The sequence below is a fragment of the Silene latifolia genome, chromosome 2 (assembly GCF_048544455.1).
Source record: "Silene latifolia isolate original U9 population chromosome 2, ASM4854445v1, whole genome shotgun sequence".
NCBI classification, from domain to species: Eukaryota; Viridiplantae; Streptophyta; class Magnoliopsida; order Caryophyllales; family Caryophyllaceae; genus Silene; species Silene latifolia.
Genome location: NC_133527.1, coordinates 73,335,593 through 73,361,493, shown reverse-complemented (window position 1 = coordinate 73,361,493; position 25,901 = coordinate 73,335,593). Strand labels below are relative to the sequence as shown.

General features: G+C 34.7%; 1 protein-coding gene and 1 pseudogene across 1 annotated transcript in view; both read left to right on the top strand.

Moving 5' to 3' along the window:
- Window positions 1–9,518, top strand: part of LOC141642806 (protein ILITYHIA) — a 41,756-nt gene extending 32,238 nt beyond the window's left edge. The window contains exons 43-60 of the mRNA XM_074451748.1: window positions 740–846; window positions 1,003–1,054; window positions 1,150–1,256; window positions 1,348–1,407; window positions 1,493–1,607; window positions 2,795–2,905; window positions 2,986–3,123; window positions 3,199–3,321; window positions 3,428–3,499; window positions 4,052–4,164; window positions 4,587–4,745; window positions 4,837–4,933; window positions 7,021–7,203; window positions 7,286–7,480; window positions 7,814–7,993; window positions 8,331–8,463; window positions 8,551–8,629; window positions 9,075–9,518. Coding sequence (XP_074307849.1) covers window positions 740–846; window positions 1,003–1,054; window positions 1,150–1,256; window positions 1,348–1,407; window positions 1,493–1,607; window positions 2,795–2,905; window positions 2,986–3,123; window positions 3,199–3,321; window positions 3,428–3,499; window positions 4,052–4,164; window positions 4,587–4,745; window positions 4,837–4,933; window positions 7,021–7,203; window positions 7,286–7,480; window positions 7,814–7,993; window positions 8,331–8,463; window positions 8,551–8,629; window positions 9,075–9,117 — 2,067 coding nt within the window. The 3' untranslated portion in view covers window positions 9,118–9,518. The remainder of the gene's footprint in view (window positions 1–739; window positions 847–1,002; window positions 1,055–1,149; window positions 1,257–1,347; window positions 1,408–1,492; window positions 1,608–2,794; window positions 2,906–2,985; window positions 3,124–3,198; window positions 3,322–3,427; window positions 3,500–4,051; window positions 4,165–4,586; window positions 4,746–4,836; window positions 4,934–7,020; window positions 7,204–7,285; window positions 7,481–7,813; window positions 7,994–8,330; window positions 8,464–8,550; window positions 8,630–9,074) is intronic.
- A 7,896-nt stretch (window positions 9,519–17,414) lies between these two features.
- LOC141640968 (protein neprosin-like) lies at window positions 17,415–25,119 on the top strand (annotated as a pseudogene).
- The last annotated feature ends 782 nt before the right edge of the window (window positions 25,120–25,901 follow it).

The following is a 25,901-nucleotide window of genomic DNA, read 5'->3' as shown; positions in this document are numbered from 1 at the left end:
ACATATGTCGCAGAACGTTATCTAATGCCATAAATAAATAGAGTCCAAGGTCAGGTGTCATAATTGCATGCCTAAAAGGGCGCATATTGATGAACTTTATTATTTGCTAACCTCCTCAGTTTTGAACAACATAGAGTTTGTAATATGTTGTTCTGAAGTGTTTTTGATGGTCCCACTCAAAATTAAAGTGCAAATGGACGATTATGAATGGAGAAAGTAGTAGAGAGAAGAAACAGTGTAGAGAAACAAAGAACCACCTTAGAATGAAGTACACCACTAAAAACTTTCATAAGTACTCATGATAACAAGGCACTTGCTTTTTTGTCTCAATTTCTGCACCTGATGATATATAGTACTATGTATTATCTTTTCAAAGTGGATAGCCGCCTAGCTGAAGCTTAAAGAGCGACATGTCACTCTCTCTATCAAGGAAACTACCTCGCTGTCAACATATATAAAACATTTCATTGCTTGAGTCACTACTTTACATTTGTATCTAACAAAGCTGATGTACAATTGTTTCACGGAAGTCGCTAGATTAGTCTTTCTTCGCATATTATATTTACTGGAAAAGTGGAAAGTACTCATACTTCTGAATGAAACTGCTTCAACTCATCTTGTGTTTTATTTTAAATGCTATATCTGGGCTGAGTTTTCGTTGATGACTTTGACTACCCCATTATATTTTCATCGATGAACAAACCTGTTGAATCTTACTTTGTGCTTATATCTTGTACAGGGTGTATGCATTGGTCTTAGCGAGGTGATGGCATGTGCTGGAAGGAGTCAGTTATTGAGTTTCATGAATGAGCTTATACCTACAATTCGAGATGCGCTTTGTGATAGGTTTCTAAATTTATATCTATTCGTCGAAGTTCAAATTGAATTTTGGGTAGTCTGTATCGCTTTAAAGTGATTGATTTACCTTTTCTGATAGAGATGTTACTTCTTATCTTTTTTCCTCGGTATTTTATAATGTTGACCAGCTGTCTTTTGTAACAGTATGCCTGAGGTCCGTGAATCAGCAGGCTTGGCATTTAGCACGCTGTATAAGGTTTATTTTGATTCTTTATCCTATCTTTCTTTACTTCGGAGTCATATCTACTTTAAAAAAGTTGGAAGTTTCTAACACTTTACTATACTTCTCAGAGTGCTGGACTTCAAGCCATTGATGAAATTGTTCCCACCCTTTTGCATGCCTTGGAAGATGATGAGACTTCTGATACTGCACTAGATGGTCTCAAACAAATTTTGAGGTCTTTTTTTTGCTCTTCATGTTACATTGCAAATTATGTTATCATACCTTCAGCTGTACTTGATTCTTTCCCCTCATTTCGGTTGATGCAGTGTGAGAACTACAGCAGTCTTACCTCACATCTTACCCAAGCTAGTTCAGCTTCCTCTTAGGTATGTGTAGCTTATTTATGTGTCTTCCATGTTTATTTCCAAGGTTATGTGTTTGACTTGTTTGTTTTACTCTTCGATGTTTCAGTGAATTCAATGCACATGCTCTTGGAGCTTTGGCGGATGTTGCTGGTGCCGGTCTTAATTCCCACCTTTCTACCGTTCTTCCTGCCTTGCTTTCAGCAATGGGTGATAGCAATGTGGTATGCTTGATTCTTTTGTACATTCCCTTACTTTGGAGAAACTAGAGGGAGGGAATCTTAACAATTGATAACCTGTGATATACTCCATAGTTGAATAGTGTTTATAAGCCGTTCCGTATTTGATGAACTGTTATTATACCTGTCAAATTTTGAACTGACCCGTTTTTTTCCAGGGTCAACCCAAAAATCTCGACCCGCAGCCTGCTCGACCCGAACCCTAAATGACCTGTTAATTTAGGGTCGAAACCCGACCCGAACAGGCCAACACGTTAGGACTTTGGTCAAAGATAAATGAAGAATTTTATTAAAATATTATGGAGTAACATTTATATATTATAAATGACCTGTTAGTTTTAGTACTTTAATTTACGGAGAGGGCAAACAGAGAGCAATGATACATGTGGATTTTTAGTATTTGACGTTATATGAAATATTTAATGTTTTTATTTAATTTTTAAAATTTTCTTTTTTCTTTTCGGATTTAGTACACCTTTTTACCAACAATTTTCTTATATATTAATACTTGGTTCACTTTTAAGGTATTCCAGACCCTCAAGTCTTACTTCGTTATTCAAAATCGTTTTAATCTTTATTCTCGATTTAAATTCTAAGTTTTTATAAAAGAATCCGGACTTCGATTTTAAAACCTATAAGTTTACCTGGCTTTTGTTTTATGTTTCACTCCCCTTTTGCTTTTCAATTTTTCTTTTCAATTTTTTCGCATTTTGAGGTGTGCGTGCACCCATGGACGGTTCTAAAGGATGATTCATGTCAGCCGATTGTTGTTGTTGTTGTTGAATAATAAAATAATTATTAAAATAACTTAATTTGTATAACTGTGTCAATATAATTGTTGTTGTTGTTGTTGTTAACCTTGAATAATAAAATAATTATTAAAATAACTTAATTTGTATAATTGTGTCAATATAATTTATGTAACCATTTAATTTAATTTAATATAATTAAATGTTAATTTTAAATATGCTTTAATTTTTAAAAAAGTATTTTTTCAATTTTTAAAATGGTTAAAAAAAAGGCGGTGGAAACTTTTTTGACCCGTAAGACTCTAACCCGACCCGTATAACCTGACCTGTATTTGACCTGACCCATATTCGACCAAATCCGTATTCTGACCCACCCGACCCGTTTGACAGGTTTAACTGTTATTGTGTCCTTGAATGTTATAGGAAGTCCGTGATTTATCAAAGAAGGCTGCAGAAACTGTTGTATCGGTCATTGACGATGAAGGAATTGAATCTTTGATATCGGAACTTGTTAAAGGCTCTGGTGACAGTAAAGTATGTCTTGCAACTTCCGAACTCGTATAGAGTAAATTAATCGAAGATTCCATTCTTATTCTTCATGCTCTTCCCTGCAGTCTTCAATCAGGAAGAGTTCTTCATACCTTATTGGCTATCTATTTAAGAACAGCAAGCTATACTTGGATGACGAAGCTCCCGATATGATATCGACCTTGGTGGTGCTGCTTAGTGATTCAGATCCTGACACTGTTTTGGTAGGATCTTCACCTTACCTTCTTTGCAGTTTGACTTCTTTATACCAAACTGTTTCTAAATCTTTTATTATACAGGCTGCCTGGGAAGCATTATCATGCGTTGTCAGCTCTCTTCCTAAGGAAGTACTTCCAAGTTACATAAAGTTGGTTCGTGATGCTGTGTCTACAGCTAGAGATAAGGAGCGCAGAAAGAAGAAGGTGAGTTGATTCCACTGTTCTTGCATTTGCATGATGTCACCACATTTTACTGTGATAGCGATTGATGGTTGACTTTGGTTATATGGTGATTTATCTAATTGTTCAGGGAGGACCAGTTCTGGTGCCTGGTTTCTGTCTCCGGAAAGCTCTCCAGCCCGTACTTCCAATCTTTCTTCAGGTATCCTGATGTCTCTTGCTATTTTAATATGTTTTTTTACATTAGCACATCTTCGAGCGTTTGTATTGTAGCTTCCCGGTTGTTTGTGAGTTGTCAAAATTAGATGTCCTTTGTAAATGTTGTCCCCCCTTGTATCATAAAACTGTCTACCTGTTTTTCTGAGTATACATGTAAGTGGCCAATGGTAGCATGAGCTGTCACAATTTGAACTATAAAATTATGCACACCTCTTTTATCTTGTTCACTTGCTTGATATGATTTTATATATAAAGTTTGATGTAGACATGTAGTGAATTTTGAAATACTTGGTAGAATACATCCTCGAGATTGTTACTGATAGTGAATAGCTAAATAGCCTGGGTAGCGTAGTGTTAAATAAATGTATATGTTAATAGTATAGTGTAGAATCATTATGTGGTAGGGCCATTTGTTGTCATTATGGCAGCATAATAGTAGTTTCTTGATGGCTATTTGCATATCTTATCGGCAGCCTAGAGAACATGTTTGATCAATTTCCAATTTGATCAAAATTTGCTTCCGTTGCACTATCAGGGTCTAATAAGCGGATCTGCTGAGTTGAGGGAACAAGCGGCCCTGGGTCTTGGAGAATTGATTGAAGTGACCAGTGAACAAGCACTTAAGGAGTTTGTTATTCCAATTACCGGGTATTTTTTTTTTTGTCATAATTGCATATCTTAGTCAATCGAGAACCTTTTGATTCTAAATTTTGAGAGGTATAGGTTGAAAATTTGCATCTGCTTTAACAGTTTTGTCTTCAGTTTTATGTTATTTCTATATTACACTGGAAACTTGTCACCTCTGTTTGTGCGATGAGTCAAGCAGTATTTTCTTTTCTGCATGAGCAATAGATCTGGGGCTATCAAATTGACTGTGGAACTTGTAGAGTTGGAAGTAAATCAATATTGGCCATCATTTGTTTGAAGGGAGCAACAATATAGTGATTTTTGCTGTGGTGCTTTGTCTGCTTGTTTCATTTGTCTTATTATGTAGGGTTTATAATGTTTCTGACAATGCATTGGAGATAGAAATGCCAGGCTGTGTGACGAATTTGATTTTGTTACTGCAGACCTCTCATTCGAATCATAGGTGATCGGTTTCCTTGGCAGGTGAAAAGTGCCATTTTGTCAACATTGACTATCATGATTAAGAAGGGTGGTATGGCCCTCAAACCTTTTCTACCACAGCTACAAACAACTTTCATCAAATGTCTACAAGATAACACACGGTTTGTTTCTGATAGCAATCAATTTTGCATTTTCTTTATAAAGCTGGACCCTGGACGTCTTTTGTTCATTTATCTCAACTGTTTACTCCAGGACTGTTCGTTCAAGTGCTGCACTGGCGCTCGGGAAACTCAGTGCTCTTAGCAGCAGGGTTGATCCATTAGTTAGTGATCTGTTATCTAGCCTACAGGTAATTTTCGTTTTAGTAACTGTTGTGTCTAGTGTTTTATAGTGTGGAAGAGGAGCCCAAAATGATGATAGTCCAACGTGTAAATGAGTAAAAATCTTACTCGCTCGGTAATGGATTATTCTTCCAATTTGACTTTTCTTAGTCTCCGTCCTCCGAGCCGATTAACACACACTTTTAGGATCCTCATATCATTCCCTCCTTTTCCTTGTACTTTCCCTTCTTGGAAATTTTGTTCATTTAGCCCCATTCCATTTTTAGCAACTTTTCATGTCAAAAATTACCATTCTATCCTTTCAAAAGATTTTAATTACAGAAAATGCCCCTCATTATGAGATATAGTTAATCGTAATTACACCTAATATGATCAATTAAAGTCACTAATTCTCCCCATTACCCAACTTAAAAGAACATAATTAAACTCAAGAATCAAGGAGTCCATTTATGAAATAATGGTCAAAAATAAAATATTTGTCGTTTTGGGTCGGTTTTGAAAATATTTGTCAAAATGGTGTCCACGTAGGCTCGGGATTTCTAGACCTGAAATACGCCATTACTAATGGCGTGTTTTGTGAAGGAAACACGCCATTAGCAGTGGCGTGTCTTTACAACCATTTTTTTCCTCAACTGACTGAACTTAAAAAAAATAAAAAAAAAAAATTAAATTTACATAAGACACGCCATAGGGGGTGGCGTGTTTCCCCTCCGAAACCCGCCATTCCCAATGGCGTGTTTGTTTTAGTCCATTTTTTAATGAAGTTTCTTTCCCTACTCATTATAAACACGCCATTGGTAGTGGCGTGTTTTAGGTCCAGAAATCCCGAGCCTACATGGACACCATTTTGACAAATATTTTCAAAACCGACCCAAAACGACAAATATTTTATTTTTGACCATTATTTCAAAAATGGATTCAGAATCAAGATCATTAAATTCATTACTCCTAATCTCTCCCTTAGTTACCCGACCCCGCCCCATCCTAATAACTACCAGTGATCACCCTAATGCCTGACTACTCCCAACAACCACCAGTCGCACCGCTGCTATCCCAGATCTAGTTGGACCCGGTGGTTGGTGCGCCACCTCCACCACTACGCACCACCATACATCTGCACCTTCACATCTCCATGATGCTTTTGCGGATGGTGGCTGTGATGGACCAGGCTAAGGATGAGAGCGGTGACTGTGGAGAGGAAGATTGAGAGAAGGGACAGAGTCGGACGAGGATGGTGGTGCCACGATTGGGGACTTGGGGTGGTGGTGATGGGGGGAAGGGATGTGGGGTGGAGTTTAGGGGTGTAAAGGAGAGGGTATGGCGGTGGTGATGGTGAAGAGAGAGAGATGGGTGGAGATGAGGAATTTTGTGGTGGCGGGTATATTGTTTGACAGTAAATAGGAGGAGAGGTTTAAAGGTATAGCAAGGGTTGAATGGTAAAATTTTCAGTTCCCTAAAATTGGTGCCATAATCTTATGGGGCTATCTTCAGAAAAAGGAGGGAGTGAAAAACTGAATATATAATTTTTAAAAAGAATTTTTGATTGCATATGTTAATGTTTTATTATGTTATTTGCTGTGTTACTTAGACACGCCGACACGTGTCGGCGTGTCGGACACGGCTATTTTGGGTGAATTTTCCTGTTTTGTGGTCTAAATTGAAGTGTCGTGTCGTGTCGGACGTGTCGGACACGCGACACGGCAGTTAGGTGAAGTGTCGGAGTAACATAGGTTATTTGGACTTTGGCCTCAAATCGTCAAATGGGATTATACTCAGTTTAGAATACGAATACGTATCATCGTCATTATATAGATCATATTTAAGTATTTTTATTGACAACCTAATATTTTTATAATGGTGACGGTCATATTTATGTTGAGAATTTCTTAACTTGAATACGTATCATCGTCATTATATAGATCATGTTAATATATATTCATGGACTTTTTTAATTGATCTGATTATTAGTGGATCTGTTATGATAAGACGACGTCACGACCCTATGCAACAACCTGTGTTTACATTTTGCGCTTTTCATTTATTTTTGACATTATTGCCATTTTTTGTTAATTGTTGAATAACAATAATTTTTCAGGCATCTGACGGAGGTGTAAGAGAAGCAGTTCTAACTGCATTAAGAGGGGTAGTAAAGCATGCGGGAAAGAGTGTCAGCGTGGCTGTTAGAACCCGTGTCTATGATGTACTAAAGAATTTGATTGACCATGAAGATGACCAAGTTCGTGCTTCTGTTGCTAGCATATTGGGGATTACATCTGAGGTCTGCAATGCTTGTAACTCTCCTTGTACAATACCTTAGATTTTGTAATGTCAAACTTCTGATCTTCTTTCTTTGATTACAGTATATTGATGAAAGTCAGCTGGAGATCCTACTTGAGGAACAATTAGATTTAGCAGTGTCCTCTAGTTGGACTGCGAGACATGGTTCAGTACTCACTATATCATCCATGCTTAGGCACTCCCCATCAAGAGTTTGCGAATCATCTTACTTGCCAACTTTAATCTCTCTATTAAAAGACAAGCTAAAGGATGATAAGGTACCAAATAGACGACAATTGCTCAGTGCTTTGTAATCCGATTTTTTATGAAAACCATATTATCAAGGCTCATATATTCCAATTTCCAAGGGATTTATTAGTGCATGACCAAAATAGGTTCAATATGCAGTAGTATTTAAGTCATAAAACCATTAATTCCCTTGGATGGATGCAGTTGATCCTTTGCATTATGGTTTTCCTGTTATGTAATGCCTCATAATGCTTTCCTTTTTTTGATTTTGCTCTTCTATCCTGTTTATTTTGCTCTTCTATCATTTTGGGATTAAGGCTCTGATGTTGTTGCTTCTATCCTGTTTATTCGTTCAAATACAGTTCCCTGTACGTGAGAGCTCAACCAAAGCACTTGGAAGATATCTCCTCTATCAAATTCAAAGCGAGCCTCTGAATAGTGCTTTGCTTGTACAAACTGTTTCTTCCATAGTTTCAGCGTTACGAGACGATTCTAGTGAAGTTAGGCGACGGGCATTATCTGCACTCAAGGCTGCTGCTAAGGTACCCAAACTTACCCCTACCTAGACGTGATCCTGATCGAAAAGAACAATCCAAAGTAGGCCAGACTCATATTGACATGAATGGAAGATGAAAAACCTTAATAGCCATGACGCCGAATCCGACCAGAAAATGCCTCAATTAACTGACTCCTAACTACTTGTCCGAAAATCAAAACAACCCGATAACATCACACCCAAAATGATGATCTGAACATATAATGACCTGATTTGAGTGACCAGAAAATTGTACGATTACATTGTTTTGTCAAAATAATTTATTGGCTTGATGTTGCTTTGCTATTTCTCAATTCTCACTGAACATTTATATAATTATGCAGGAAAATCCTGTGGCCATTATGGGTCTCGCTTCAATTTTTGGTCCGACATTGGCAGAGTGTTTGAAGGACAGTAGTACACCAGTTAGACTTGCTGCAGAACGATGTGCTTTGCATTCTTTCCAGTTGGCCAAGGGTAATATGATTTGCTAGAGAGGATTACTGCTGCTCCTTTTTGGCTTTGTAAACCTTTTTCATTGGATTTATTTACGTATATGTGCAGCAACAGAAAATGTTCAGGCCGCACAAAAATATATTACTGGTTTGGATGCTAGACGGCTAGCTAAATATCCAGAAGACAGGTAAATTTGCTCCAAATTCTATGACAATACTTGTTTTCTGGTCAAAGTCGGGTCAGTTGTCTGTCTACTGGTGTTTTGACTTGATCCTTCTCGTTTACCCAACCTGTAAAGCCTACCTGCTTTTCTATTCATGATCCCATAATTCTGAACCTTTGAGTCTCTGAACCGAACCCAAAACATCCCGCAAATCTAGGGTTAGGGTTAATTGTTGAACCTAGCGAGACCTTTTCTTACCCGGTTTTGGATTAATGAAGCAGATAGGATTATAAAATTAATACTACTAGATTAAAAATACTCCGTGTATGTTTTTACGTGTTAGATTTTGTTCTCTGCAAGAACGCTGCTAGTTTCTTTAATGTGTTCTTTACCACGAAGATGGTCAGATGAAATGTGCTATTTCATATTGTTGTAATTTTATTTTTTTTTATTTTTATGATGATCACAGTGATGGCGATGGTGACAGTGAAGATGACAATTCAAGTAGCTGAGAATTTTAGTAGTTTGTCCACTCATTCTCCTCAGGTGCTCTAGTTTTTACTGCAGAATGGATGGGGTTGCAGTTAAAATGGTTACTGCATGGCGTGTGAATCGTGGTGCCTTCTGCCTAGCATAGTTATGCGTACGAGTTACTATACATGAAACACATTTGGGCAAGCATATCCATTATTTTTGGATACACTAATGCTGGCCCTCAATCGGTAACTGTAAATAGGTTACCCGAGAGTAATTTTTGGCTGTGTGAAGCTCCCTAAAACCGCAACATCCATTATGTCTCAGTGTGATAGCGATTCTCCTTGCATTATGATATAATATTACATTGTTTTACCCTTAACGCAGACATTAAATGGAATACGCAGGGTGCTTATCAACCCCATTGTTTTTCTCGAAACTGTTTTCGGTGCTGTGTTGGGTTTTTGTTTTCTATAATGTTCTTATTTGGTACTCTGGTATAGTGGTTGTATGAGATTGTATAACATGGCCTCACATCCTTATTTTTTGAACTCATCTTCTTGTGAGACCAAATTGTAGTTGATTTCATCTACTTATAAATTTTACTCTAAAATTCATTTCGAAAAGCCCCTTTTGAACGATACATTTTACAACATTTGCTCATTTCTGATGAATACTAATGTTACTTGAAATATAAGAATGACTTGTATGAAAAATGTTGGTTTTAATTATTAGCCCTAGATCTGACAAACAAATTGGGTCGTGTTGGGTTCGTGTTCGTGTCATATGTAAACGTGTCATAAACCCTTCAACCCAAACCCGACCCAATTAAATTTTGTGGCGTGTTCATGTCGACCCACTTGGGTCATCAAGCCTAACCCTAACCCGTTAATTTCGTGTCATCTTCTTAGAATTAATTTAGTAAACAGGTCATTTGTGTCGGGTTTATTTTTAGATAGCTTAATCAAATGCCAACCCAATTAAGCCTCAATTCAAGCCCATAATTAATGTTGGGTTTGTGTGGTGTCATTGTTAGCTAGCCCTCGTCCCTTTTTCTATTCACAAATTGTTCTATAAGACCTGTATTTAGGTAAGACTAACATAATAACAAAAGGCCCAACAAAATTACTTAAAAAAAATATAAAATAATACTTTTATTTTAATAGCCTGATATTACTCCCTCCTATTCTACATAATTCTCCCCTTTCATGGAGGCACGGAAATTAAGGGAGGGGAGTATTATATGATAAAGTATTGGAGTGGGGTAGGAGCTTGGAGAGAGAAAAGGTATTGTGTGATTAAAATAAGTATTATTGTGGGGGTAAGATGATTAAAATAAGGATTATCGTGGGGTAAAGTGATTAAAATAAAATAAAGTATGAGTATTGTGGGGTATTGTTGTGGGGTGAGGTGATTAAAATAAATATAAATGTTTGCCAAATAAGGAAATATGGAGAGTATTGTGAATAGACGAAAAAGGAAATAGAGAGAGTTATTTAGAATAGGAGGGAGTATTATATATTTAAATATGTTAATTTTCATTATAAAGTATAAAGTTATCAAAATAAAATTAAAAACTTAATATCTAAATGCTTTTGCTTGGGCTTTTCTCCTATTGGTTTTATGATACATTGTTGATAAATTGTTCGCCTAATTAGCAAGGTAGAGGCAAACCTTCGTCCAACAAATCTGTCATTCTTATGTCGCTTTAAAATCGGGAAAAGTTTGCAAATCACCCTCAAAGATTTGCTTGTATGTGCAATTGAGCCACATCAATTTTAATAAGTGCAATTCACTTATCCTTCAATATTTTGTGTTATTTTGTATGCAAATTCTGTTAAAAAAAAAAAAGAACCAATATGTTAAACTCAACATTGTATTATTGTACAAGTGGTTAAATGTAATATTTACCCTCTCTTTGTTACATAATACTCCCTTCTATTCTCCATATTGTTTCCTTTTGCTAAGGGCACAATGATTAAAGAAAAGAATAAAATAGGAGTAAAACGGTTGTGGGGTTTGGTGATAGGGGAGAGAGATGAATAATTAGGAATTAAATAAAGAATTGTGGGGTCAAAATATTAAGGAAAATAATAAAATATGAGTAAAAAAGTCGAGTAGGGTTTGGTGATAGGAAAAAGAAATGAATAAAATAAGAGTAAAGATTTCTAAAATAAGAAAGAAGAAGAAAATCTGAATAATCTTTGAAGAAAATAGGGAAGAAAATAGTGGATAAGAGTTAGGAGGGAGTAATAACTAAGGAAACATAGACAACAAAACTATCAATCTTACTTTTAGAGTTCCAAATCATCTCCACCTTCTCGATCATTATTTGATCCACCCTACCTTCGTAAGTTAATAGCGCGACTTCCTCAATGCTGAATAACAAACCATGGGCAAATTATATCCCTTCAACAAACACTGTCGCAACATCGTAACCAAGCTCTATCAATCGATTTGAGAGTGACAACTTTGGTAATGTGTGAGGTTTGAATTTTATTTGTTAGTACTTTTGATACCGTTTTCTTTTGAAAGGGTCCTAATGTAAACATTTATGCAATATCATGTTTCTGTCGTCATAATTGTTTTGTTTTCATTATAATTGAGCTTTTAATACTCCTACTTGGGGGTTGTCAGAAGAATATGAACATGTGAGATAATATGTTAATCATCATGAGAAGTGATACGAAAACATATAAGCCAATAGAACAATGATAATGATACGAAACAGCTTGTGCGAACGGTTTGTACATGTGTGTAATATGCTCCTTTTTTTAATAAAATACTAGTTTTCTTGCCCGTGCGTTGCACGGATATTAAAATAATGTGTGATAAATTTCATAATAAAATGGAATATAGACATATAATAAATCGTTCATGTTTAAGATTTTATGTATGCCGCATGACCAACAAACAATTCCCGTTAACATAATATTGACATAAGAATAAAAGAGTGTTTGATTAATAAAATACTTTTTTTAGGAAAATAAAATCAATATGATGTTTATATATATGATACTTAAACTGATAGTTTTTAGAATTTGTTCATTAATACCTGTTTGTTTTTCAATTGGTCAAGGAAAACAATAATATCTACTCTGCATAATCAACTCAATGATGCAAAAAATCTCCGTCTTTTGAATAACAACCATAATTATCCATTGCTGGATTAAATTGTAATTATGTAAAAACATTTAGAGGTAATTAGAATATTATATCTCCCGGTCAAACTATAGAAGTACGTTTGAATGTGAACCAAATTCGACACAATACTATATACATGGCTAGGGTGGTTATGACACCCTCTCTCTCTCTCTCTCTCTCTCTCTCCCTCTCTCTCTTGAAAGATCGATTCTTATCTCCGAAACTTAATTATCTCAAATTTATCCAACCAATTGAAAAACTAAAGCCCTACTTCTAGAAAAATACACCATCCAATGAAAACTGACCCTTGCTCTCGACAATGTTATTTTTTTAGGAAAATAAAACCAATAAGAAGTTTATATATATGATACTTGGGACTGAGAGTTTTTAGATTTTGTTCATTAATACCTGTTTGTTTTTCAATTGGTCAAAGAAAACAGTAATATCTACTTTGCATAATCAACTCAATGATGCAACAAATCTCCTCCATAATTTGATCATTGTTGGGTTAAATGGTAGTTATGCAACAACATTTACAGGTAGTTAAATGTTATATCTTCCGGTCAAACTATAGACGTACCTTTGAATGTGAACCAAATTCCAACGCAATACTACATGGCTGGGGCTGCTTATGACACCCCCTATAACAATAGTCTTACCCTCATCTTCTCATTTGAAACAAAATCTATCATGCAGAACCCTATTTTTCTTCCCTATTCAAACACATGATCTAAAACAATCTTATCCCTTGAAAGATCGATCCTTGTCTTCGAAACTTCTCTCAAATTATCCAACCAAGTGAAAAACTAAACCCCCCACTTCTAGAAAAATCCACAATCCAATGGAAACTAACCCTTACTCTCGACAATGTTGTTAGAATTAAGATTTACTTTAATTTGGATTGATGGGGTCAAGATTAAGTTTATCAGTATGATCATTTGAGGTTTTTTGTTATTATTCATGTTACCTATATGTTTTAACGCAGGCGATATTTTGCTGATAAATAACCTTATTTATTTTCACTATCCTCGTTAAACTCATCACCCTCTACAAATGCACCCTCCCTCCACCCCACTAATTTAACCGCAAAATAAAAAACATCACAAAAGTGTAATTAGTTCTTACTACTTGAAACAACCTCCAATCCACTACCACTATCACTACCTTTCCGCCACGTTTTACATCTAAGAAGTCATAAATCACATTCACCTCCATGAAACACCAATCTTTACTCCAGATGATATGGATCCTCGTCTCCTTATCGAAGACAATTTATTTCTCCCTCAACAAAGAAAAGTTTAAGAAGGAGTTTTCCCTCTTATCTCTCTCCCTTTCCCTTCCTAGTCTTTTTCTCGTCCCCTCCCCTACCTTCATTCCAGATATTCAAAACAAAGTGTTTGGGTACTATGTTTGTAAACTGAATAAGTTTGAATATTATATATATACACGAACTTTGCTATTTATTTCATTCTGCATAAATAAATCTTACTACCTCCATCTCATTTTTATTGTCCTTTTTTCTTCAAATTTTATTATCTCACAATTATTATCCCCTTTCTAGATCTAGTAAGGAAAAACTTTAGTCAACCAACTCGTCGCAATCAACCTCACTCCCACTCGAAACAACCTTTAGCCCACTACTTAATCCCTTCGGTTCACACATAAAACGGTCTAAAATGCAAAGCTTTCATCTCTCTCTTAAAAAGTCCATCTAACTAACAGAAAACTAACCGCTATTTTATGAACTTCATCATTTTTACATCCCGTAAAGATTAAGTTGAACATGACAAAAAAATTGCAGAAACTTAGGTTTTGTTTGATAACGGCAGATTGAGCATTTTTTTTTTAGCATTTTGAGAGTTTTTACACTATTTAAATAACAAATGTGCTATTTTGAGTGTTGATCATCGACATATTGAAATATTAGATTGTGTGTAATTTTCTATTTTACATTATGACCTTTAATTAATATATTTTAAGAAAATAAAAATGAGTTTTTTTTATCTCCGAGGAAATTAAAGATCAAACTTTATCTTTATCATATTTATAATTAATATTCTTCACTTAAAAATATAAATTTAAGTAAGTTCAAATAAGTTAGCTAAAAGTTATAAATCACAAATTGTAAGAAGCAGTATAATCATTTTTTTTATTAATATGAAATAAATGTCATAAACTTCATGAGAATATTAATGCAGTAGAGAACTAAAGAAGAGTTGACAAGTACGTGACCCCCTTTTAGGTTTAAATTTTTCATTTATTTTTATATTTTTGCCTGAATGTGGTTAAAGCATCGTATTATGCATGACGAATATGTTTCACCTTTCCCCAATTCGTATCTCTCCCTATTATAGTGATGATGTGCTCAGTTTACACACAAATAAAAATATATAGCATCAACAATAATTAGTTTGCTATATATAATTGAATAGTACCGTTTTTTTATGCATGTAAATTTGTCAGAAGAAAAGCTTGAGAGAGACGATCTTCACTATGTTACGGAAAGACTACTCTTACCCTTTTATGTGTTTTCCATGACTTTTTTTTTAAATGTTGATCGTTGCTTGAATTGAATCTTAACCTTATACTTCTATAATAAGTGTATCTAATTTACCTTTAAGCCTCATTCAAATCTATTTTATTACTCGTGGTATCATTTTTACTTTAAATTGTAAAACAATCGCACAATAAAGTTTTTCAAAACAATTACTCATTTGTCATAATATGATATTTCGATTCGCAAATTAGCAACAACTTTCTATATCTTTTAATACTCCTTGAAAAATAGATGTCAACCTTTGTACTTATCAATAATTTGTGAATATTTTATTTAAATTTTGATTAATATACTTTTATATAATGACAAATGAATGTAAATATTATATAATAAATTATCAATAGAAGTTGAAGTGTATTGTGAGAGAAATAACTTTAAAATTAGTAGGAGAAATATATATGACATTTGAAAAATAAACTTCGTAATATGTTTAATTAAATATAACATTAGCAATAACAAAAGACGTAGGGCATATTTCAGCAGTCATTTTACTCTTTAAATGAGTAAATTCCATGTAGTACGTATTACGCATGCACATTTGTCACAACCTAGTTCGGCCTAGGGCCTTTTAGCCTCATAATACCTCTTTTTTAATCGAAAGTGATTATAAAATTGGATATTATAAATATATCAAATGCTTGTTTCCTTCTTATTTAATAAAAAAGTGAACAAATATTAATGAATAGTTTTTTAATATTGATAAATTGTAGATAATTAATTTATTTAGTGTTTCTAATAATAAAATGGTAAAATAACTAATTAATTCTGATTTCTAATAGGAAAATCATATTCCTAATTATAATAGAAAAATTTTAAATAATTATTATCTCCTAATTCTAATAGTATAATTAGGAAAAAAAGCCTTAATAAATTGTTAATTTATTTCCTATTTCTAATAGGAAAATTGTAAAATAATTAATTAATTCTAATTTCTAATAGGAAAATTATATTCCTAATTATAATAGAAAAATTGTAAATAATTAATTATCTCCTACTTCTAATGCTAATAGTATAATTAGAAAAAAAAAAGCCTTCTTTAGTTATATATATTGATTGATTTATCATGATTATATCTTTAAACTTTGTATAACAATATCAAATGTTTTCATTGATTTACCCAATATAACCTCGGAATCAGGTTTCTAAAAATATTGAAAGATAAGAAAAAAAAACAATAACTTAACAATTATATATGAGCTCGAATTGAGCTCGAACTTGGCCCGAGCTCGGGATAAAGCTCGCGAGTATGGTAATGAACATAATTTTTTCAAGCTCGGGTAAGCCCGAGATCGGCTTAAGCTCGAACTTTGTTTCATGAGAAAAAACGGAGCAAAGCCAAGCTTGAAATCGGGTCGTTATCAAGTTAAACTATCTGGATGTCTCTATATAAATTAATAAAAGGATATACACTAATTTATTTATCCCCAACTACTACAAAGTTATTAGTCAAACATGAGGATACACAACTTTTAATTAAATGAGCCATCAATTTCTTGAACTTTCCAATGCATGAACAACTTGTGGAATGTGGATGCAACTAAAAACGGGCATTGCAGATACATACATATTCATCATCTATTCTCATCATGTTGGTAGAAGTAATAATAAAAAGTGTAGCATTATTTCAATAAAATAAAATAGTAGTTGTACAACCAGAAAGATTGGTGGTGCTTGAAGCAAAATTAATTAATGCCCTTACTTCAAGTCAGTCAGTGTGTTGGCAGATAAAACTGATAAAAAATGTCATTAAAGAAATTGTAGGAATTAAAGTTGGGAAGGTGTAATTAAATTAAGCTGGTGCATAGTTAGAACATTCACAATGGTAAGCTAGTTGGTATTAGCTTACCTTTACCACATCTTTTTTTTGAGCAACAACAATTTCAAGCTACAAGTTACTCCAATGGTAAAGCCAATTTAGTATTAGCTTGATGAGACCTAACTAACACACTTTTCTATTTATTTATTTAATTCTTAATTTCTAAATAAAAAATAAAAACTTTATAAATGAGACAACTTTTTTCTATTGGTTATATTTTTCTTGTGGGTCCATTTAAGCAAGTAGCTCCATGGAGCTACTAGCTTGAAATTATTTGAGCAAAGCTAATCTATGTGTACAACTTTAATGGTTGAGCTACTAGCTTACAATTTTTAAAAATGGCAAGCAAGTCCGTTTTTCCAACCATTGGAATAAGTCTTTGTCCCTCTCTTCCTCTTCTTGTAAGACCATCCCAAGCAGAAGGTCGACCTAATCGGGTCACCAAAAAATTTCCTCTTAATCACACCTTATTAATCTTGACCGACTTTCACTCTCCCAAGCAGAAGGTCGCGACCTAGGTCACCAACCACATCATTTTCTACTTTTCAATATTTCCAATCATTTAACACATTCAATGCCCACCAAAACTTCTCTTACTTTTTCAATTAATATTTATTCACAAATTATAAATAACTTATGTTTGAAATTTTGTAAATATCTCAACAAACTAAGAACTACTCTAATCTCATAAGTATTTTAATTTTATTTCGTACGTGATCCAACATATAAAAATACCGTATTAATTTTTATCCGGGCATTAAGAAAAAAAAAATTGAAAAAATCAAAATAAAAAAAAGGGACAAAATATGGACGTCTTTAAACCACATCCTCACACCAAAACGTATCAATTATCATCTTCTCTAGACTTTTCACTCGAAGTCAAGTGCAAACCTCCAACAAAACTAGTAGTTTGATTCTCTGAGATCTTAACCTCAATTATCATCTTCTCTTTAATTAAATCAATTAAATATCATCAAATTCACTTTATATCCCAAATCAATTCATCATCTCCTTCATTCTCCATCCCAAATAAACAAATAAATCAAGGTCGTTCTCTAATTTATTACTTCCTCGAAGCAAATAAATCAATAAATAACCATCGCTCCATGGCAGTCATCACCATTATCGCATCACCATCATCATCATCCACAATCGGGCATCACCATCGTCGAATACCATCATCACCATCGCCCATCAGCTCTATATTTCCAGGTATAATCCGATTTAGTTAGAGTGGGTTAAAATATGTCAAAATTGACTTTATTTTATTGGCAATTAAAAAATATAACCGTATTTGATATGTTCATATATTTTTTATTTTTATTTTGGTATATAATTTTCAATTATTTTAGATATTAATCAATATTTCAATCTTCCTATTTTTTGCAGAAATGGCAGAAGACTCAGGCACATTTCTTTGGACTCAGTCCTTTTTCTCTTTTATCTTTGTCCAACAACCAACCAAATGATGCCACATACAAGGTCACCAACAAAGTCACCATTCTCAACTCAAGGTCACCCAATGACCCTCACTTGTTCAAGGTCACCCAAATTACATTCTTAATCCTAGTTTAAGGGGTCATTAGCATGACCCGACAAGGTCACGACCCGGTTGGTGACCTCGCTTGGGGGTGGTCTAAGTTCTAACAATTATACCTTTCAAGTTTCAACACACTATTTTTTCCTTCATTTTCTCTCTATATAATGGATAGTGTCCGTCTTAAGCAAAACTTACCGTTTTAGTACATATCCAAACCCCACCCTTCCAAACAAATTAAATAACGCATTAACTATTTTTTTTTTGCCTGTTAGAATTTAATTCTTAGTAGTGCATGATATGACTCCAATGCAATACTATGAGGTTAATGCAAATGCAATGATGATCCTGCTTCTTTTCTTCAAAGCATTGAAATTTCTCTGCTCCACTGATTTTAGAGTTTTTATTAAGTTCACACCCACCTTTCTTTCTCACATTTAATACACAAAAACATTACTTTTATTATTTTTGTTCAAAAAAAAAAACAAGGCTACTCTGCTTTTATTTCAGCACCATTTTGCTCTTCTTGTTTTTTTTTGTTCCTCTTCAAGTTATATTGAACTAATAATTATTGTGAAATAGACCAGCAAAATAAAAAATAAAATAAAAATCCAGGAAATGGGTATTTTTATCTGCAGAAAGAAGAATACTGTGAATTATTCTTGTAATTTTATTTTTATGGTGCTACTATTATTATTTGGTTTATTTTTGGGAAGATTTACAGTTGTTATTGGGTTAAACTTGACAAAATATAGAAAAGTTAGTAAGTTGAGACTTGAAAGAATTGAGAAGCATATTGATGAGATTAACAAGCTTCTTGTGTTAAGCATTCAGGTTTGTTTGTTTGTTTGTTTGGTTGTTTGTTGTATTTCAGCACCATTTTGCTCTTCTTTAATGCATACTGTCATATTGTTAATTCTCGAAACGACTAATTAATCTTGTATTCCAATATCAGAGTCCTGATGTAGACACTATAAATTGCGTTCATATAAAAAAACAGCCTGCTTTTGATCATCCCCTTTTGAAGAATCACAAGATTCAGGTTTGATTGAGCTAAAATCTACTGAATTACAATCAACTTTTTACCATAAACTTATTACTCCAATTCATGCTCCTTGGAATAATAATAATAATAATAATAATAATAATAATAATAATAATAATAATAATGTGACAGAAAGTGGCACCAACAATGCCAAAAATGAAAATGGAAGAAGAAGAAGAAGAAGAAGAAGAAGAAGAAGAAGAAGCTAGTCAGTAGAAGAATAAGAAAGATAAGATAAAAGAGGTAGAATTCCAAATGTGGCACCTCAATGGAACAAGGTGTCCAAAAAACACGGTTCCAATACGAAGTAGCACGGTGCATGATGTGTTGAGGGCCAAGTCTTTGTATCATTTTGGCAAGAAACGACCACAATCACTTCCCCTAGATCGCCGCATTGATGCTCCTGATGTTGTTAGTGGCAATGGACATGAGGTAATTAATTCAGTCTTGATCATCATTAATAAATTTTCATCAAAATTAGTAGTAACTGACTAGCATAGTTGTACAAATGTAGTTAAATAGCATGCAATTGCATACACGGGGATATTAGAAGAAATATACGGAGCAAGGGCAACAATGAACGTATGGGATCCGTCAATTGAAGAAATAAACGAGTTTAGTTTGTCTCAAATTTGGGTACTATCGGGTAACTTTGATGGTTCGGATCTTAACATCATCGAAGCTGGTTGGCAGGTACTACTTGAACTTAGATCATCAACTTCCTACTTAATAATCGCAATTTTATTAAATAGAGCCTTAAATGGACAACTATCTACATTTCCCAACTACTCTACAAAGTATGGAATCAATTATTAATGGTTGTTAAAAAGGAGTTGCAAGTCTTAAGGCTTTGATGATTCTATTAGTCAGGTCAGTCCGGAGCTTTATGGTGATAGCAGGTCAAGATTATTCACCTATTGGACGGTAACATCTCTTCCTTTATTGCATTTCTTTATATGTATATATTGATTATTATAAGTACATATCGTCTTACTAATAATAAATTATGATATACCAAGTATCAATTCTTTGACTAATAAATGGGTAGAATTATACTTGGTAATATTAAATTAAAAGAAGATGCATAATATAGTAATAATAATAATAACATTATAAGATTAGAAGAATGAAGTTCTGTGAGGATAACCACATGGGAAAGTTTTCATTATAGTGTGATAGTGTCTGATAGAATTATGAACAGTTGAATTTTATTGAATAGAATTGCATACCTTATATTAATAATAATTGTACATATATATACTAATATACCAAGTGCTAAACTAACCTAATTGTTATGATCTAGCCGTAATACAAGCAAGTAAATAAGGAAGAGATAATTACAATACTATAATTTCAATAATTAAAAGATAAACTAAATATTCTATGCTAAGATATTATTTGCCTTATATTCTCTACATGCCCTCGCAAGACGGACGACGGAACGGAAAGTACGATCTCGGAAAGTAAGATAAGAAGACGAGGGCGAGTACAGTGAGACCAATGAAGTGGGGCAGAGGTGGTGCAGTCCGGAGATGGCTGCGACGATGGATGGTTTCTGGTCAGAGCGTCAGGGGAAAACGTGCGAGCAGAGTAGTGAGCAAAGGCGGTGTTGCGGTGATTACTTGGGTCCGAGTCATGGTGGCTCGAATTGGGTTTATTGTGGGTTTGATAATGATGAGGATAATGGATCAAAAGTAGTGTGTAGAATAAAGTATATATGTAATTGAATCAGTAGAGTATTGAAAAGTTTGGATATGATACAGAGGGTTGGTTGGAAAAATTTGGCAGATTGGGTTTTGCGCGATTTGAAACTATTGTCAACCGGGTTACCAAGAGAGTGAAAGTGTATATGAGAAAGAGATCCGGAGGTGTAGATGGGTTGAAAGAGAGAGACTAAATATTTTTGTGTTTTTTTTGGGTGTGGGATGAGAATTTGTTGTTTTTTGTTTTTTTTTTTTGTAGAAAAAAAAGGGAAGAATAGATAACGAGATTTGAGTGTGTTTGACCGAGCGAGTTGTGGCAAAAATTTTTAGGAGTTTTTAGGAGAACGATAAAGTTAAAAAGGTTAATTGTGTGAATGACCAAGTTTGTGAAAGGGCGGTCACGTGGATGACCAAGTTTGTAAGGGGTGGTCATGAGTGACCAATTTTGTAAAGGGCGGCTATGTGAGTAGTGACCAAATTTATAAGGGGTGGCCAAATTGGCGACAAAGTTTTTAAGGGGTGGTCAAGCAGTTTTTAAAGGGAGAGGAGTATTGTAGTGTAGGTGTAGGTAACCGATTTATCAAATAAGAAGCAGTAGAAAATGCATAGGACCAGAATGAGGGAGGGAGATTTGCGTAAGAAAGGAGAGATAGGCCCGTCTCAACAATATGACGGTGTCGCCTTTCCGCAAAGCCATTGTGCTCGGGAGTGTGAGGAGGAGAGGTTAAGTGAGCAATACAATTAGATGTAATAGATGGTGTTAATTTAAGAATTCTCCACCATTATCGGAGTAGAATTGAAGTATAGGTCGATTAAAATTTTTTTTGACAAGAGCGCGGAAACGTTGAAAGATTGGTGCAGTATCAGACTTATTTTTAAGTGGGTAGAGCCATATATATTTGGTGGAGTAATCTACGAAAACAACATAATATTTGTAATTATCAATAGAATGAATCGGAGATGTCCAAACACCCGAAAAAATAAGGCCAAGAGGAGCATGAGTAATTAATGTAGAAACGGAAAAAGGGAGCTTATGACTTTTATTTATCTCGCAAGAGTTACAATGACTAATGTGATAATTAATACGTAAATTAATCTGCCGACATAGACGACTAAATATAGGGATAGATGGGTGTCCAAGACGGTGATGACATGCTAGTGTGGGAGCGGCAAGACCAACGTGAACACTTGGAGAGCTCAGAGTCCATTCATAGATGCCACGATTAATTGATCCTTGGAGAAGAACCTTGTTCGTGGCTTTGACCTTAATAAGAAAAGAATTTGATGAAAATTCCACAAAGGCATTGTTATCAGTGCAAAGTTGAGAAATAGTTAAGATTTTGTGAGAATAGTAGGAACATATAGAACGTTGTTAAAGATTAGCGAAGAAGAAGAGTTAATAGGAATAGAAAAAGAACCTATATGAGAGATCGGGAGATTAGAGCCATCACCAATTATAAGCTCATCAGTACCGTCATTTGTGACATGATGCGTGGCACTACTATTCAGGAGATAGGACGAGTTGGAGGAAAGGCGGAGGGGCAGTTGCAGTTTGGGGATCGACAGAGGTAGATGGACAAGTGGTGCGTGGAGCAGGAGGAGAGAGAAAAACCACATTATGATAGTCACGTTTGTAGGAGAAGCTCATGGATAAGAAGCTTCTCATGTGAGCTTCAAAACCGATGGGATTGTCACTAGCACGGACAATATCAATCACAGGTTTGTAGGTGTTGGAATCGAGTCCTTTGAGGACACGATCAACAATATCTTCATTGTCGATAATCTTACCGAGAAGGGCAAGTTCAATAGTGTAAGAGTGGACAGCTTGCATATAGTCAGAGACGGAGAGATCGCCTTTGCTGAGGTTATCAAAACGATTCTTGATTTGGAGAATATGACCCCGAGAGGGGTTAGCATAAGTTTTGGACAGGATAGACCACACCTCGTGGGAGGTAGTAGCCTTGAGAATGAGGGGGAGACGGCTGGGTCAAGGGTGCCAAGGATAGCTCCTTTGAGAAGACTATCTTGACGCATCCAAGTGGCATAGGCAGGGTTGGGGGACGTCTTAGAGTCCGCAACAGTGAGGGTGGAGTCGGGTTTGGGAAAGGTACCATCGACATAATTAAGGAGATCGAAACCATAAAGGATATCAGCGACTTGTGTCTTCCAGGTTTGGTACGTTTTTGGGGTAAGTTTTGTGCAATTGTTGAAGTTGATTAGGATACAGGGAGAATTGGGTTCATTTGGATTGGCAAAGGAGAGACCAGAATTGGCCATGGTGAAGGACGAAAAATAAATTTTTTTTTGAGAAGTTTTGTCGGATCAAAGGCTCGATACCATGATAGAATTATGAACGGTTGAATATTATTGAATAGAATTGCATACCTTACATTAATGATAATTGTACATATATATACTAATATACCAAGTGCTAAACTAACCTAATTGTTATGATCTAGCCGTAATACAAGCAAGTAAATAAGGAAGAGATAATTACAATACTATAATTTCTATAATTAAAAGATAGACTAAATATTCTATGCTAAGATATTACTCCCTCCGTCCCGGTTAATTGTTGTCCTTTGGTTTTGGCACAAAGACCAAGGAAAGAGGATGCGTCCAATTACTAAATGACAAGTGGAACAAATTGAGTGTAAATGATCAAATTGTTCATCAAGTTTATTCTTAAAATAGAAAGGACAACAACTCACTAAGACACCCCGAAATAGAAAAAGACAACAAATGACCGGGACGGAGGGTTTATTTGCCTTATATTCTCTACAATGTCAACCTTAAATCTAAAGTACATGCCTCACTTAAGTTGTACTACTACTACTACTACTTCCTTAAAGTCAACTTCCATTCTAATTAATGAGATCCATAATGCAATAACCTTCCTGCTTTCCAAATGAATATATAGAGTACAATGTCAAACTTATTCAGTTGAAGCCGCTGCTCGAAAATAAGGAAAGGGTTTACGACAATAATTACTATGACGCTATGCAAACTAATCGAATCATTACTGTCTACAATTTAATTAATTTGCTTAGTATCTTAGTTACAAATTTATATCCGTTGTACCCATTTAACTATATTTGTTAAATATGAGAGAAACATTATTGAGAATTTGAGATATATGATAAATCACTCAGAAGTTTAGCATCTAAAGTGGTACCACAATGCCGATGATAAGAGGTAATGTCTATGATTACAGACCGTCTTGCTTGTGACCTCTCAGAGCCCCCCTCCCACTTGCTCCTTAACTTGTGACCGAATAACGTCGTTACAAATGAGAATTTGTGATATTATTATACTTGAATATAGTTAGTAGATGATGAAAGCCGTTAATGCAAAGTATAATTTCATGATTCCCAACCCATCAGAGGAAATGAAGAAAAGCATTTATTTTAGCACTCAACCAATGTAATTATGTGCATCATACATCCATGTGATATTCGTCTACCATCCTTTACTTTACTATTTTTATTTATTGCAATATTGATTGTGAGATCAATAGCATGTTTTTCATCTTTCAAATTCACATGTTATCTATTTACTACTAAGTGGTTTCCTTTTTTAACTAATGCATATTTGGTGATCAAAGATGTTTACTGTATATATGTTACATGCAGAGTGATTCATACCAAGCAACATGATGCTACAATCTCTTATGTGCCGGATTCATACAAATGAACACCATAATTGCCATCGGAGCTGCAATTTCCCCTGTTTCTTCTTCCTCTAACAACCAATTTGATATCTCCATCCTTATTTGGAAGGTCTGATCACCCTCTTCTTTTAATTAATTTTCTTAAAATTCTTATGAATTACTACTTCAATATTTTATGAAATAATGGCAGGATCCGAAACTCGGGAATTGTTGGATGAGCTTTGGAGAGGGGACACTAGTAGGATACTGGCCAGCAGAATTGTTCACTCACCTTGCAGATCACGCGACCATGGTGGAGTGGGGAGGTGAGGTGGTCAACACACGAGCAAATGGGGTTCACACATCAACCCAAATGGGTTCAGGTCAGTTTGCTGAAGATGGATTTGGCAAAGCCAGTTACTTCAGAAATCTTCAGATTGTGGATTCCGACAATAGCCTTAGCACGGCCCAAGATATACAAACCCTTGCTGAGAACAATAATTGTTATGATATCAAGAGTTCTTATGATACTGATTGGGGCCAACATTTCTTCTATGGTGGCCCTGGGAGAAAGCCCAAGTGTCCTTGATTATTTCGAAAACACTAGCTAAATTCTCTCACCATTGTGTAACATTTTCATTATACATTTTAGAGGGTGGTAATGAAATTCAACACTCTTCGATAGCGCAGTATCTATTGTAGGTTGATTCCTTAATTTCGTTTAATGTAAGGTAAGGCTAGGTATAGTTTATAGTGATGTTTCTTTAGTGTTTTGTGCTATTTTTTTTTCTTCATTTGATCTATCTAATGATGTGGTCGCAAGGAAACGTAATTGTGGAGTTAGAAATACACAAAACAAAATGATACAATTATATCTTCAAGTTTTGTGAAGGATGGATTGCGAGATACTAGTATTTTGTAATGGGGTCGATTTGTGATACTAGTATTTTGTAAAGGGGTCGATTTGTGAACTACTATTACTTGTTTCTCTTGCACAAACTCACTAGTTTTATTGTAAAAAAAAAGCCTCACTAGTTTTAAACGTATTTTTGATGTGGTGCATAACTAACACTTGAGACTTATATAACCCTTTTAATCAGAGGCGGACTCACGTTGTCCTTTGCTGTAGCAAAAAGAACTTATATAACACCAAGCCCCATGAAAGTTTTGAGGAAGCTAGATTTTTTTTTAATTTTTTTTTGGTCAGAATGAAAAAGGGTGATTATAATACCCTAAAAGTTACAGAACAATCTAAACGACTAAGTTGCACAAGAAGCCCGACTAGCAAATCTAGTGCAACAAAGCCAAACATAAAGATTACAGAAACATTTATTAAAATTAAGAATAAAACAAAGCAAACGGGAGTAACGA